This window comes from Diceros bicornis, chromosome 4 (genome assembly GCF_020826845.1).
Source record: "Diceros bicornis minor isolate mBicDic1 chromosome 4, mDicBic1.mat.cur, whole genome shotgun sequence".
Taxonomy (NCBI): domain Eukaryota; kingdom Metazoa; phylum Chordata; class Mammalia; order Perissodactyla; family Rhinocerotidae; genus Diceros; species Diceros bicornis.
This window is the reverse complement of record NC_080743.1, coordinates 87,571,003-87,587,030: the sequence shown is the minus strand read 5'-3', so window position 1 is coordinate 87,587,030 and position 16,028 is coordinate 87,571,003. Positions and strand designations below refer to the sequence as shown.

At 38.0% G+C, this 16,028-nt stretch overlaps 1 protein-coding gene across 1 annotated transcript in view; it reads left to right on the top strand.

Annotated features, from left to right (window-relative positions):
- AXDND1 (axonemal dynein light chain domain containing 1) overlaps positions 1–16,028 on the top strand; it is a 105,422-nt gene that overhangs the window by 18,481 nt on the left and 70,913 nt on the right. Inside the window, exons 10-11 of the mRNA XM_058539964.1 lie at positions 7,058–7,198; positions 7,913–8,017. Of these exons, the coding sequence (XP_058395947.1) occupies positions 7,058–7,198; positions 7,913–8,017 (246 nt within the window). The remainder of the gene's footprint in view (positions 1–7,057; positions 7,199–7,912; positions 8,018–16,028) is intronic.

The following is a 16,028-nucleotide window of genomic DNA, read 5'->3' as shown; positions in this document are numbered from 1 at the left end:
TTAGGAGCTCTTTTAAAGGTCCAGAGCCCACCTTCAAAGAGGAAGACTTTCGTTGTCCTGAGCCTGGTATCTTACAGAGTCCTACCTGCTTCACAAGATTGTTGTGGGGACCCAATAGACGTCCCCAGTAAATGGTTACCCCATGTGTGCTCTGGAAATACTTGATATCAGCCTCTAAGCTCCTCTCTCTGTTTGCATGTTACTGTAGCTTTCTGCTGTAGGTCTCATTGAGTGCCATCTCATCAGCTTGTGTGTGTCTCTGCTTTTCATGCAACTGCCTTTGAGACCTGTGGCTGCAGAAGGAGGGTTTCATATGAAACAGTTGCATAATAACTGTTTTGTGTGTGTGTGTGTGTGTGTGTGTGTGTGAGGAAGATCAGCCCTGTGCTAACATCTGCCAATCCTCCTGTTTTTTTGCTGAGGAAGACTGGCCCTGGGCTAACATCCATGCCCATCTTCCTCCACTTTATATGGGATGCCGCCACAGCATGGCTTGCCAAGCGGGGTGTCGCGCCAGGGATCCAAACCGGCAAACTCCGGGCTGCCGCAGCGGAGTGCACCGCACTTAACCGCTTGTGCCACCGAGCCGGCCCCCATAATAACTGTTTTTTATAGGGGAAAAAATAACTGCCAGGTTGGGTATGAGCTGAACAAGACTCTCAGATTACGTGGAAATCGGGCTGCTGCTGTAAATTCTTTTTGGTTGACACTGTAAATATCTTTGGATGCAGGCACCTGACTTTCTTTCAGTTGTTATTTTTATTTTTTCCAATATTTTATTATGGAAATTTCCAAATTCCCATAAAAATTGAAAGAATTTTACTGTGGGCGTGCGTATACTCACCATCTAGATTCTGCCATTAATATTTTACTCTAGGGGGCAGCCCCGTGGCTTAGCAGTTAAGTGCGCATGCTCTACTACTGGCGGCCCGGGTTCGGATCCCGGGCATGCACCGATGCACCGCTTGTCTGGCCATGCTGAGGCGGCATCCCACATACAGCAACTAGAAGGATGTGCAACTATGACATACAACTATCTACTGGGGCTTTGGGGAGAAGGGGGGGAAAAGGGAGGAGGATTGGCAATAGATGTTAGCTCAGGGCTGGTCTTCCTCAGCAAAAAAAAAGAGGAGAATTGGCATGGATGTTAGCTCAGGGCTCATCTTCTTCACACACACACAAAAAATTCACTCTACTTGCTTTATCGCTTGTCTGTCCATCTAGCCATCCTTCTATCCATCCACCAATTTCATGCACTTCAAAGTAAATTGCAGACATCAGTGTATTTCCCCCTACATACTTCAGCATGTATATCATTAACCAGAATTCGTTGTTTGCCTTTTTTTCTTTTTTTAATAAAATTTACATATACTGAAATACACGAATCTTGTCTGCATTTATTGACTTTTGACAAATACATATACTTATATAACACAAACCCTTATCAAGATATGGAGTATTACCATCACCCCACAGAGTTCCCTAATCCTCTTTTCCAGTCAAAGCCCACCCCACTTCTCCAGAGGTTCTGACTTTTTTCCATCTTAGATTAGTTTCGCCTATTTGGGAACTTCATATAAATGGGATCATATAGTATGTACTCTTTTATGTAAGGCTTCTTTCACATAGCATGTTTTTGAGATTCATCCATGTTGTTCCATGTATTGGGGGTTTTTTCCTTTTTATTGCTGAGTAGTATTCCATTGTATGAATGGAACAAAAACCACTTTGTTTATCCCTTCTCCTATCAATTGGACGCTGGTTTGTTTCCAGTTTTGGGCTATTATGAATAAAGCTACCACAGACATTCTTGTATGAATCTTTTTGTGAATTTTTGTAAGAACTTGTCATACCTTTTCCTGAAGTGGTTGTACTGTTATATACTTTCACTAATAATGTATGAGAGTTCTGGTTGCTCCATATTTTTGCCAACATTTGGTTTTATAAGTCTTTTTAATTTTGGCCATTCTGGTGTGTACTAGTATGTCATTATGGTTTTAACTTGCAATTCTCTGCCAACTAAAGATGTTGAGCACTTTTTCATGAGCTTATTTACCATATATATATTTGAAATATCTGTTCACGTTTTGCCTATTTTTAACTTGGGTTGTTTGTCCTTTTATTATTGAGATTTATGAGTTCTTTATATATCCTAGGAGCTAATCTTTTGTCGTATATATATAGTTTTATATTTACATATTTTTTAATGAATTAAAAAATATATATACTTAATATTTCTGTATTTTACTTGCCTGTTCATTTTTTAAAAAATGTGCTCACCTGACTTTCTTTTTAAAAATAAAAGGTTTTTGTTCTTTGGAATAGTTTTAGATTTACATAAGAAATGAGCAGATAATACAGAGTTTCCTTATACCCCTCTCTCCTCCATGTACAGTTTCCCTCCTTATTAACATCTTGTATTAATGTGGTATATTTGTTATAATGAATGAACCAATATTGATATATTATTATCAACTAAAGTCTATAGTTTATATTAAGGTTTATTCTTTGTATTGTACTGTTCTATGTGTTTTGACAAATGCATATTTTTTGACCATAAAAAGGAATGAAGTACTGATACATGATATAACATGGATGAAATTTGAAAACATTATACTAAATGAAAGAAGCTAGATACAAAAGGTCAGATATTATATGAATCCATTTATATGAAATGTCCAGAAGAGGCAAATCCGGACAGAAAATAGACTAGTAGTTGCCAGGGACTGGGATAAAGAGGAGTGGAGAGTGACTGCTAATGGGCACCATTAAGGGTTTTTTTGGGGGATGATGGAAATACTCTGGAGTTAGATAGTGCTGATGGTTGCACAACTTTGTGAATATACTAAACAGTACTATAAGCTTTAAAAGGGGAGAATTTTATGGCATGTAAATTATATCTCAGTAAAAAAGTTATAAAATGTTCACAGATAGTCATTTCATCATGGTGATTCCTCATTTACATTGCACCTTTTCCTTTGTGTATCAAATTTCACATAATAAAATTTTTAAATTAATCTACCTTACTATAACTTCTACCCACTAATCCTAATTTTGTACTCTGGAAATACTCAGGATAAGTCTATTCTTTCTTTCACCTTATAGCTCTTTAAATATTTGAAAACAGCCATTTTGTCTTCCCTCTTGTGCATTCTCTTATCCAGGCTAAGCATCCCCAGTTCTTTCAAGTTTTCTTAGTCAAATATACTAAGCACACTAATTGGTCAATGTTGATTTCAAAATATGGTATCATACAGTATTACCACCTTTACAGTAACATACAGAATAGTTTCATGGCCCTAAAAACCCCCTGTGCATCACCTGTTTATCTCCCTCCATTTCTATCCCCCTGAATCCTTGGCAACCACTGATCGTTTTACTGTCTCTATACTTTTTGCTTTTCCAGAATATCATATAGTTGGGATCATACTGTATGTAGTCTTTTCAGACTGGTTTCTTTACTCTCACCTGAATTTTAAACTACTGAAATGTTTCCTGACCATTATTTTGTGGAATTCATTAAGTTCTGGGAACCATATCATTGCTTTTGAGCAATTTGATTATGATGTGCCTTGGTGTAGTTTTCTTAGTGTTTCTTGTCCTTGGTTTTCATTGAGATTTTTGGATCTGTGAGTTTATATTTTTCATCAAATACGGACGTTTTCTGGCTAGTTTTTTGTCAAGTATTTTTTCTTCCATGCCCCCTTTCTGGGGGAGTCCATTTACACAGATATCAGGCGACTAATAATGAAGTTGTCCCACAGATCACTGATGTTTTGGACATTTTTTCTTGTGTTTTTTCCTCTTTTTCTGTTCATTTTGGATTGTTTCTATTGCTATATCTTCAAGTTCACTAATCTTTTCTTCTGCAATATCTAATCTGTTTTTAATCCTACCCAATGATGTTTTCATCTCAGACACTGCAGTTTTCATCTCTAGAAGCTCAATATGGATCTTTTAAAAATATCTTCCATGTCATTATATAATTTTTTGAATATGTGGAATATAGGTATGATAACTTTTAATGTCCTTGTCTGTTAATTCTAACATTTATGCCAGTTCTGGGTCAGTTTCGATTGAGTTTTCTCCTCATAGGTGTTTTCCTGCTTCTTTGCAGGCTTGGTAATTTTGATTGAATGACAGACATTGTGAATTTTACCTTAGTGGATGCTATATATTTTTGTATTTCTAAAAATATTGTTGAGCTTTGTTCTAGGACACAATTAAGTTACTTGAAAACAGTTTGATCCTTTTGGGTCTTTAGGTGGGTCCAGAACAGTGCTCACTTTAGGGCTAATTATTTCTGCATACCGAGGCAAGACTTTTCTTTGTACTATATCTAATGCCTATGAATCATGAGTTTTCCAGTCTAGCTAGTTGGAACAGGCACTATTTTGAGCCATGTGTGAGTGCTGGGCACTCTTACCTCTCATCTTTTCAAATGGTTCTTTCCCTGGTCTCAGGTAGTTTCTTCACATTTATGCCCTGATCATTACTTAGCTGAATACTTGAGGGGGACCCTCTGCAGAGCTCTAGAGTTCTTTCTCTGTGTAGCTCTTTTCTCTCTGATACTCTGTCCTCTCAACTCTAGCTGCTTTCATCTCTCTAGGCTCTTTGCTCTGTCTCCTTAACTCAAGGAGTCCACTAGGCTCCTCCTTGGTTCCCTCTTCTTGTGCTATGGCCTCAAAACTCTCTCAAGTCAGTAAGTTGGAGCAATCATAGGGCTTACTTTATTTATTTCTGGTCTCTCAGGGATCAATTTCTTTCGTTGCCTGATTTCCAGTGTCTTGAAAATTGTTGTTTCACATACTTTGTCTTTTTTTTGTTGTTATTTCAGGCAGAAGAGTAAATTTAGTTCCTCTGGATTTCTTTTTATATTTCCTATACCTATATCTATACCACAATCCTATGTATAGGTTAATGTTCTGCATAAGTTTTGGGAAATTATCAATGATGATGTCTTTGATGAATGTCTGTTCTCCATTCTCTCTGTTTTCTCTTTCTGGAACTTTGATTAGATTTATATGACATTTTCATTCTATGTTCTTTGTCTCTTAATCTCTTTTTCATAATTTCCATCTCCTTGTCTGTATGCTGCATTCTGGGTAATTTTTTCCAGGACATTAATACCGTCTTTAGCTATATCTATTCTGCTATAACCCATCTGCTGAGTTTTACAATTCAATGATTGTATTTTCCCCTGAAGAGTTCTATTGGTTTGTTTCCATCTCTCTCATCATATTTGTTTTGTTGCTTATTTATTTTTAGAGTCCATCTTTTATTTCTTAAACATTTTATGCATAGTTTTATATTCTAAATCTGATAAGCCTGATATATGAAGACCATTAGTATCTAAAATCTACTGTTTGTTGTTTCTTCTGAGTCTCATTCATGATGGTTTATTTACATGAATATTTTGCAATCTTTGCTTGTGTAGCTAATATTTGGCTAATCTTTTTTTTTTTTTTAATTTTATTTATTTATTTTTCCCCAGTAGATAGTTGTATGTCATAGCTACACATCCTTCTAGTTGCCGTATGTGGGACGCGGCCTCAGCATGGCCGGAGAAGCGGTGCGTCGGTGCGCGCCTGGGATCCGAACCCGGGCCGCCAGCAGCGGAGCGCACGCACTTAACCGCTAAGCCATGGGGCCGGCCCTTGGCTAATCTTAATTATGAAATCCTCAGGGTATAAATCGTGGATGATTCCTGAAGAGAGGATTTGCATTTTCTCCCTTCTGGAATCCTGGCTTTATGCAGTTGTCCTATACTCAGGTCTCCCACTTGGAAGTGGACTCGAGATTTAGTCTCTGGGACCCAGCATTGGTATTTTTACTGAGGCAACCCTGACCTTGGGTTTGCATAGTGAATTACTGCATACCACCTCCCACTCCATTCTTGGCTTATTGTATTTTGTTTGCTGTTTTTGTTTTTCATCCGTAGAGACTTCTGTTTCTTCCTGTGAGCCCAGTAATGCTTCAAGAAGTGTGCTCTATCACGGATATAGTTGTCTTATAATGGGAAGGCCCTTCAGAGTATTTTGTCCCTATATTGCCAATAGGGGAAGTCCTAAAGAAGCTGGTTTTCTTGTGAGGAAGATCAGCCCTGAGCTAACATCTGCCAATCCTCCTCTTTTTGCTGAGGAAGACCGGCCCTGGGCTAACATCCATGCCCATCTTCCTCCACTTTATAAGGGACGCTGCCGCAGCATGGCTTGACGAGCGGTGTGTTGGTGCGCGCCTGGGATCCAAACTGGCGAACCCTGGGGCACTGCAGTGGAGCGTGTGCACTTAACCGCTTGCCCCACGGGGCCGGCCGCCAAGAAGGTGTTTTTAAAATTGATACTTCCCAATGTATGAGCTGCATATTAAGTGGATAAACTCCCTGTCACTTTAAGTGTTTAAACAAGGGCTGTATAATTCTATCAGTTCATGAGACATTAAACTAAATGACCATTCCAACTCAAAGATATTATAATTCTGGGGTCTCAGGCTTAGGATATAATACCTAGATCACTTTTAATATAAATGAAGACTGCTCAGCTATGGTATTTGTAATTTGTCATCTGTGATCATTTCCAAATATTTTGTTTGGATTTATTCAGAAGCAAAAGAAATGACTTCTTTGTATTTAAGGTCTTTGTTTCTTTTTAAACAGTTGGTGTCTCTTTACATTTTGGTCGATTTGAGAAAAGTGATTTTATTCATGAATTCAACTATTTATAAAAATCCCACTATATTCCAGGCACTCTGTGACATGGTTCATATCCTTATAGAGTTTATGATTTAGAAGAAGAAATAAAAGAAGGCCTTATTTTGTTTTACATCTCAGACATTATATTCCAAATAATTATGACTCTGGTTAAAATTCTCCACAATTCATTCACTTATATGAGCATGGCAGGAATAGATCCTTTTCTTTTTCTATCTTGTTCTTCCCACATATCTTTTGTGAAGATATGTTCAATATTTTTTTCCCTAACATTACTTTCTCTCTCACATATTTTCTGGCTCCTTTTTTCTTCCGCATGATGTCTTGTTTTCCTTCTTTCTCATGCAGAGAGCGGTATGTACAAATGCTTGACCAAATTGCCCGGCAGATGATTGACTTCTACAAAGACTTGGTAACTCAGCGAATGATGGACCAGCGCATTTTAGAAGAATTGTACAATTTTAAGAATGTTATTGAGGAACTGACCAGGTAAAAACTGAGTATCTTTAACCCAAAACAAAAGTCAAAGCCATGTCTCTAAAGAGAGTAAAAAATATTCAGGGAAAGCAGAGTGGTTAATGGTGAGGATTCTTTTGTTCCCTTTTCATGTTTAGCAAGAGAACAGAGGACTGGATATAGATGTCAGTATAGATGTAGAGACATGAGTTACACAGGTTAACACAAAACTAGGGCTCCGTGTATATATAGGGAAAAGACTCTTGTTCTTCCTTCCAAGATAGAGATGTTTATCTTAATCAGGTTTACAGAGCAATGCCGTGATTAGGATGTTATGGTTCAAATCCCAAAGAGAATAAGCATTATATTGCAATCAAGGTTAGTGATCATCTAACCTTGTGGCAAGATATTTAGTGGCAAAAATGAAGAGGATAGGATAGGCATGTCAGAGGGTAGGATAGAGCAGCCTGGAGGCCTTGCCTGTCAACATCTGCCTTCATGCCATTCTAGAGGATCCCCCACATCTTCTTTCTACCTTTTCTAGCCAGATTTATTCCATTGCCAGAGCTGGCAAGATTCCACCTAAATGTACGCTGGATTTCTTGATTTGGTTTATAAGGTGGAAAAACTAGGAAGAGATGTACATGTGATAAGTGAGAAGATTCCTAAGTATAAATCTGACTTCCTGGGTAGAAACTTTTTGGAAGTCTTCAATTATGAATATAAAATTTCTTTGCTCTGTTTCAGGGAGCTGTGTCTGGTTCGGGCACATGATATGAAATTAACAAAGGAAGCAGAGAAGGCTCACAAGGATTTGGCACAAGCTCTTTTAGATGCTGAAAAGAATGCCAAGTGAGTTACCAAATGTTAGCATTATGTCATACTTGCTTCACATTTTATATTAAGAAACAAAATTTTATAGAAACATTTGAAGTTTTTTTATTACAACAGTGCCTAGAGGAGTTATTATATCTAATTTTCATTACATATTAATGAATACAGTTAATATACATAAAATTCATTACATATATTAACTCCTCCAGGCACTGTTGTAATACATATCTTGTAGATGTTTTCTTGATGTGAGAGTTTTCCAGGGGTGTATACCTAGGAGTAGGATTACAGGGTCATAGGATATGCACAGCCTTGTCTTGCTAGATATTGCCAAATAACTCCACAAAGTAGTTGTATCGGTATATCCTCTCATCAGAATATGCGATTTCCCTTTTGCCCATATCTTTTATCAGTATGATGGGTATGAAAAGATCTCTGGTCTTTGTTTCCATTTTCCTAATTAGTAGTGTGAGTCTAGTTCTTTTTTAGATTTTAGTGAATCTATTATGGTCTTAATGTTTTTATTCTATTTCAGGGGTTAGCAAACTTTTTCTTTAAAGGGCTAGATGGTGAGATATGGTTTTTGATACAACTACTCAGTCAACTCTGCTTTTGTAATGTGTGCCATTGTAGTGCAAAAGGAGCCAAGGACAACATGGCTATGTTTTAATAAAACTTTATTTATTGACACTGAAATTTGAATTTATAACATATTCATGTATCAAAAGCTGGTTATGATCAAATGACGCTTTGAGTAGCCCTCTAACTAGTTGCACTTTCCTATTGATTTCGTATTCTAGAACTGAGTTTGTAGAGTGCACTCGTTATTTCAGAAGTTGATGAACATTTGGATTGTCCTTGCACCTGAAGAATGTTTCCCAATGTTCTCCGTCAGTATGCATCTAGATAGTAAATATGTGAGGGCATTACCTTTTTGAAAGAAGTGTAAAATATAACCAGTCACTAGACCTGGTTAGTTATAATTGTACCAAGGTGGCTTTATGAATTTATGTTCACATAATATAAAATCTGAATTGATGTAAACTATCAGTGCCCTCAAAATTTATAAAAAAAAACATTCAAGCTTTTTGCTCTTCTGTAATATTTCTTCCCTTAGCACAAAATATTGGTTTCTAAGTGGTTTTGCTTCAAAGAATGCCTGGATCCTAGTGACCCCACTCTAAAGCCAAAAAAAAAAAAAATTCCAAGAGCAGTTCTTAGAGGAGTCAGAGGAAAATAGGAAGCAATCCCTCTGCTTGTTAATGGTATAATAATGTCTATTACTAGAAGGGCCCCCCTGAATTTAAACAAAGATACTTTTCCCCTTGGATTTTCTCCTACAGATAAATCTAAATGATTGACAATAAAAAATATTTTTATTCTATTGTTTTTTTCAACCATTAAAAAATATAAAAAAGTAAAATTGAATATGTAAAAAATTAAAAATGTAAAATTCTCAGCTCATGTACTATACAAAAAAACAAGTGGTGGGCTGGATTTGACCCACAGGCTGTAGTTTGCAGACCTCTATTTCATTTTCTGTTTTAATTTTATTTATTTACTTTTTTTCCCCCAAAGCCCCAGTAGATAGTTGTATGTCATAGCTGCACATCCTTCTAGTTGCTGTATGTGGGACGCAGCCTCAGCATGGCCGGAGAAGCAGTGCGTCGGTGTGCGCCCGGGATCTGAACCCGGGCCGCCAGCAGCGGAGCGCGCGCACTTAACCGCTAAGCCACGAGGCCAGCCCCTCATTTTCTGTTAGACTAGAAGTTCTTGGGTGTATATCAAAAGATATATCTGATTGCATTTAACTTTTTTTAAATTTAATTGATTAAAAATAATATTATTAGATAGAGTGACGTCAGCATCATGGCGGAGTGAGCTTTCCCGTGAATTCTTCCCCCACAAAATACAACAAAAGTAACAGCCACAGACCAACAACGGAATCCCAGACAGTCAAAAGCTGGAGTGGAGGGATCCACACTGCCGCACATCTGAGAGCGGAACGTGCTGGGCCCCCGGAGGAAGTGGGGAGAGGTAAGGAGAACTCCGCTCCCTCCCCATCAGATCAGCGATCCGGTCCGCGCGGCTCCCAGAGAGGGGGGAGGGGCGGCCCTCGGCGGGAAACTGTAGCTCTTCGGGCTCTCTCAGCCAGCGGGAAACTCCCGCACAGAGGGCTCAGAGGAGCCACAGGGCTACCATCAACATCTGAGCAACCCAGAGAGCGGATAAAGAGGGGCAAACGAGAAGCCTCCCACGTCAGGGACCCAGAGGGCAAAAGAGAGAGCTCCCCCCTCCCCGCAACCCGGAGTCTGCAGCTCGACCAGATCTAGCGGTCCGAGGCAGACCTGAATAAACTGGACTGGACCCGTGGATCGCAGTGGGGAAAAGAAACAAAACAAAACAAAACAAAACTGCGGATCGCAGCAGAAAAACTGGGGCAGAGCGCAGGGGGCTTAGACTACACAGCCCTTTACCACCAGACAGTGGCGGCAGGTGGAAATTGCAACCAGAGACTTCCAGGATGAGGAAAATCAAAACCAACACAGGAACCACAATGCAAAAATATATGAAATCACCAGACCAGAAACAAAATGACAAGCACCCAGAAATCAACCCCGAAGACACAGAAATCCATAAACTAAATGACAGAGACTTCAAAATAGCTATCATAAAAACACTCAACGAAATACGAGACAACACAGACAAACAATTAAATGAGATTAGGAGTTTCTTCACAAAAGAGATTGAAATCATAAAGAAAAACCTATCAGGGCTGATGGAGATGAAGAACACAATGGAGGAGATAAAGGAGAATCTGGAATCTTTAAAGAACAGAGCTGACAATATGGAGGAAAGAATTAGTACTTTAGAGGATAGGAATACAGATATACTCCAGATGGAAGAAGAGAGAGAACTAAGACTAAAAAGAAATGAAGAGAGACTCCGAGAAATATCGGACTCTATCAGAAAATGTAACATAAGAATTATAGGTATTCCTGAGGGAGAGGAGAGGGAAAGAGGAACAGAGAGCCTATTCAAGGAAATAATAGCTGAAAATTTCCCAAATCTGGGGAAGGAGCAGGAAATACCAGTAAGCGAAGCCAACAGGACTCCTATATATATTAACAGACAAAGGCCTTCACCACGACACCTAGTGGTAAGACTAGCCAGGGTCAACGACAAAGAAACAATATTAAGGGCAGCTAGACAAAAACAAAAAATAACGTACAAAGGAACTCCCATCAGGCTCTCAGCGGATTTCTCAACAGAAACTTTTCAGGCTAGAAGAGACTGGAATGATATATTCAAAATACTAAAAGACAAAAACTTTCAGCCAAGAATACTCTATCCAGCAAAAATATCCTTCAAATATGATGGAGAAATAGTAACTCTCCCAGATAAACAAAAGCTAAGGGAGTTCATGGCCACGAGACCGCCACTACAAGCAATACTCAAGAAGGCCCTCAGGCCTGAAAACAAGAAGAGAAAGGGAACACAAAGCTTGGAGTAAGGAGAAAAGTAGGTAGACAAAATCAGAGAAATAGTAGATCTTTACCGGAATAGGTTAGCAACCACTTAAATACTAAACTCAAAGATCAAAGGAAGAAACTCACCAAAAATAAATTTAACCTCATCACTGTAAACACACAGCCACAACACAAGATAGAATAAGGTATAACAAGAGCAACTTAGAAGGGGAAGAGGAAAGTGACTGAATTGACTTAGTATAAGGAAATAGGAGGCTATCAGATAATGGACTATCTCATACAGAAGATTTTTCGCCCAAACCTCAAGGTAACCACTAAACAAATAATCAAATTAAAACCACATATGATAAACAAAGAGAAAACTAGGAGAATCATAAGACAGAACAACCAAACTGAATTGGCAGTCCAAAACAAATGGGACAAGAAACAAAGGAAATGCAAAAGAACCAGAAAATAAGTGACAAAACAGCAACATTCAACCCTCATATTTCAATAATTACCCTAAATGTAAATGGATTGAACTCTCCAAGCAAAAGATACAGAGTGGCAGGATGGATTAAAAAGCAAGACCCAACAATATGCTGCCTTCAGGAAACACATCTTAGCACTAAAGACAAGCACAGGCTCAGAGTGAAAGGATGGAAGACAATACTCCAAGCTAATGGCAAACAAAAGAAAGCAGGTGTTGCCATACTCATATCAGACAAAGTAGACTTCAAGATAAAACAGGTTAAGAAAGACAAAGAAGGGAAATATATAATGATAAAAGGGACACTCCATCAAGAAGACATATCACTTATAAATATATATGCACCCAACATAGGAGCACCAATGTACATAAAACAACTATTAACAAACCTAAAAGGAGAAATCAACAACAACACAATAATAGTAGGGGATCTTAACACCCCACTTACAGCAATGGATAGATCATCCAGACAAAAAGTTAATAAAGAAATATTAGACTTAAATGAAAAACTGGACGAGATGGACCTAGTAGACATATACAGAGCACTCCACCCAAAAACAGCTGACTACACATTCTTCTCAAGCGTGCATGGAACATTCTCTAGGATAGACCATATGTTGGGAAACAAAGCAAGCCTCAATAAATTTAAGAAGATTGAAATCATAACAAGCATCTTTTCAGACCATAAGGCTATGAAACTGGAAATGAACCAGGAAAAAAAAACTGGGAAAATGACAAAAATGTGGAGATTAAACAACATGCTACTGAACAACCAATGGATCATTGATGAAATTAAAGGAGAAATCAAAAACTATCTGGAAACAAACGAAAATGATAACATGCCATATCAAACCATATGGGACGCAGCAAAAGCGGTCCTGAGAGGGAAACTCATAGCGATACAAGCCCACCTTAACAAACAAGAAAAAGCCCTAATAGGCAACCTTAAATTACACCTAACAGAACTAGAAAAAGAAGAACAAACAAAGCCCAAAGCCAGCAGAAGGAGAGAAATAATAAAAATCAGAGCAGAAATAAATGATATTGAGACCAAAAAAACAGTAGAAAGGATTAATGAAACAAAGAGTTGGTTCTTCGAGAAGATAAACAAAATAGACAAACCCTTAGCCAGGCTAACTAAGAAAAAAAGAGAAAAGGTTCAAGTAAATAAAATTAGAAATGAAAGAGGAGAAATTACAACGGATACCATGGAAATACAGAGGATTATAAGAGAATACTATGAGAAATTATATGCCAACAAATTGGACAATCTAGAAGAAATGGATAAATTCTTAGACTTATACAACCTCCCAAAATTGAACCAAGAAGAAATGGAGAAGCTGAATAGACCAATCACAAGTAAAGAGATTGAAATAGTAATCAAAAACCTCCCAAAAAATAAAAGTCCAGGACCAGATGGCTTCTCCAGTGAATTTTACCAAACATTCAAAGAAGATTTAATACCCATCCTCCTCAAACTATTCCAAAAAATAGAGGAAGATGGAACACTTCCTGAATCATTCTATGAGGCCAACATCACCCTGATACCGAAACCAGACAAAGACAATACAAAGAAAGAAAATTACAGGCCAATATCGCTGATGAACATTGATGCAAAAATCCTCAACAAAATATTGGCAAACCGAATACAACAATATATTAAAAAGATCATACACCATGATCAAGTGGGATTTATACCAGAGACGCAGGGATGGTTCAACATCCGCAAATCAATCAACGTGATACATCACATCAACAAAACAAAGAATAAAAACCACATGATCATCTCAATAGACGCAGAGAAGGCATTTGACAAGATACAACATCCATTTATGATAAAAACTCTCAATAAAATGGGAATAGAAGGAAAGTACCTCAACATAATAAAGGCCATATATGACAAACCCACAGCTAACATCATACTCAACGGGGAAAGACTGAAAGCCATTCCTCTGAGAACAGGAACGAGGCAGGGCTGCCCACTCTCACCACTCCTGTTCAACATAGTACTGGAGGTTTTGGCCAGAGCAATTAGGCAAGAAAAAGGAATAAAAGGAATCCAAATAGGTAACGAAGAAGTGAAACTCTCACTATTTGCAGATGACATGATTGTATATATAGAAAACCCTAAAGAATCTGTTGGAAAACTGTTAGAAACAATCAACAACTACAGCAAAGTTGCAGGGTACAAAATCAATCTACAAAAATCAGTTGCATTTCTATATGCTAATAATGAACTAACAGAAAGAGAGCTCAAAAAGATAATACCATTTACAATTGCATCAAAAAGAATAAAATACCTAGGAATAAATCTTACCAAGGAGGTGAAGGACCTATACAATGAGAACTACAAGACATTATTGAGGGAAATCTACGATGACATAAAGAAATGGAAAGATATCCCATGCACGTGGATTGGAAGAATAAACATAGTTAAAATGTCTATATTACCTAAAGCAATCTACAGATTCAATGCAATCCCAATCAGAATCCCAATGACATTCTTCACAGAAATAGAAAAAAGAATACTAAAATTTATATGGGGCAACAAAAGACCCCGAATAGCTAAAGAAATCCTAAAGAAAAAGAACAAAGCAGGAGGCATCACAATTCCTGACTTCAAAACATACTACAAAGCAATAGTAATCAAAACAGCATGGTACTGGTACAAAAACAGACACACAGATCAATGGAACAGAATTGAAAGCCCAGAAATAAAACCACACATATACGGACAGCTAATTTTCGACAAAGGTGCTAAGGACATGCAATGGAGAAAGGAAAGTCTCTTCAATAAATGGTGTTGGGAAAACTGGACATCCACATGCAAAAGAATGAAAGTGGACCATGTGCTATCGCCATTCACAAAAATTAACTCAAAATGGATCAACGACCTGAAGGTGAGACCTGAAACTATAAAACTCATAGAAGAAAATACAGGCAACACACTATTTGACATTGGGTTTAAAGGAATCTTTTCGGATGACATGCCTACCCAGACTAGGGAAACTAAAGAAAAAATAAACAAGTGGGACTTTATCAGACTAAAGAGCTTTTATAAGACAAATGAAATCAGAATCAAGATGAACAAACAACCAACCAGCTGGGAGAGAATATTTGCAAAACATACATCTGACAAGGGGTTGATCTCCATAATATATAAAGAACTCACACAATTGAACAACAAAAAAACAAACAACCCGATCAAAAAATGGGCAGAGGAAATGAACAGACACTTCTCCAAGGAAGATATACAGATGGCCAATAGGCACATGAAAAGATGCTCAACATCACTAATCATCAGGGAAATGCAAATCAAAACAACACTAAGATACCACCTCACGCCCGTTAGAATGGCTATAATCACCAAGACAAAAAACAACAAATGTTGGAGAGGATGTGGAGAAACAGGAACCCTCATACACAGCTGGTGGGAATGCAAATTGGTGCAGCCTCTATGGAAAACGGTATGGAGATTCCTCAAAGAATTAAAAATAGAGATGCCCTATGACCCAGCCATCCCACTACTGGGAATCTATCCAACGCACCTGAAATCAACAATCCAAAGAGGCTTATGCACCCCTATGTTCATTGCAGCATTATTCACCATAGCCAAGAAGTGGAAGCAACCTAAGTGTCCCTCGACTGACGATTGGATTAAGAAAATGTGGTATATATATACAATGGAATACTACTCAGCCATAAAAAAAGACAAAATCGTCCCATTTGCAACAACATGGATGGGCCTGGAGCGTATTATGTTAAGTGAAATAAGCCAGAAAGAGAAAGACAAACACTGTATGATCTCACTCATATGTGGAATATAAACCAACACATGGACAGAGAAAACTGGACTGTGGTTACCCGGGAAGTGGGGGTGGGGGGTGGGCACAAGGGGTGAAGGGAGTCATATATGGGGTGATGGACAAACAAAAATGTACAACCCAAAATTTCACAATGTTAGAAACCATTAAAATATCAATTAAAAAAAAAATAATAATAATAATATTATTAGGGGCCGGCCAGGTGGCGTAGTGGTTAAGTTCACGCACTCTGCTTTGGTGGCCTG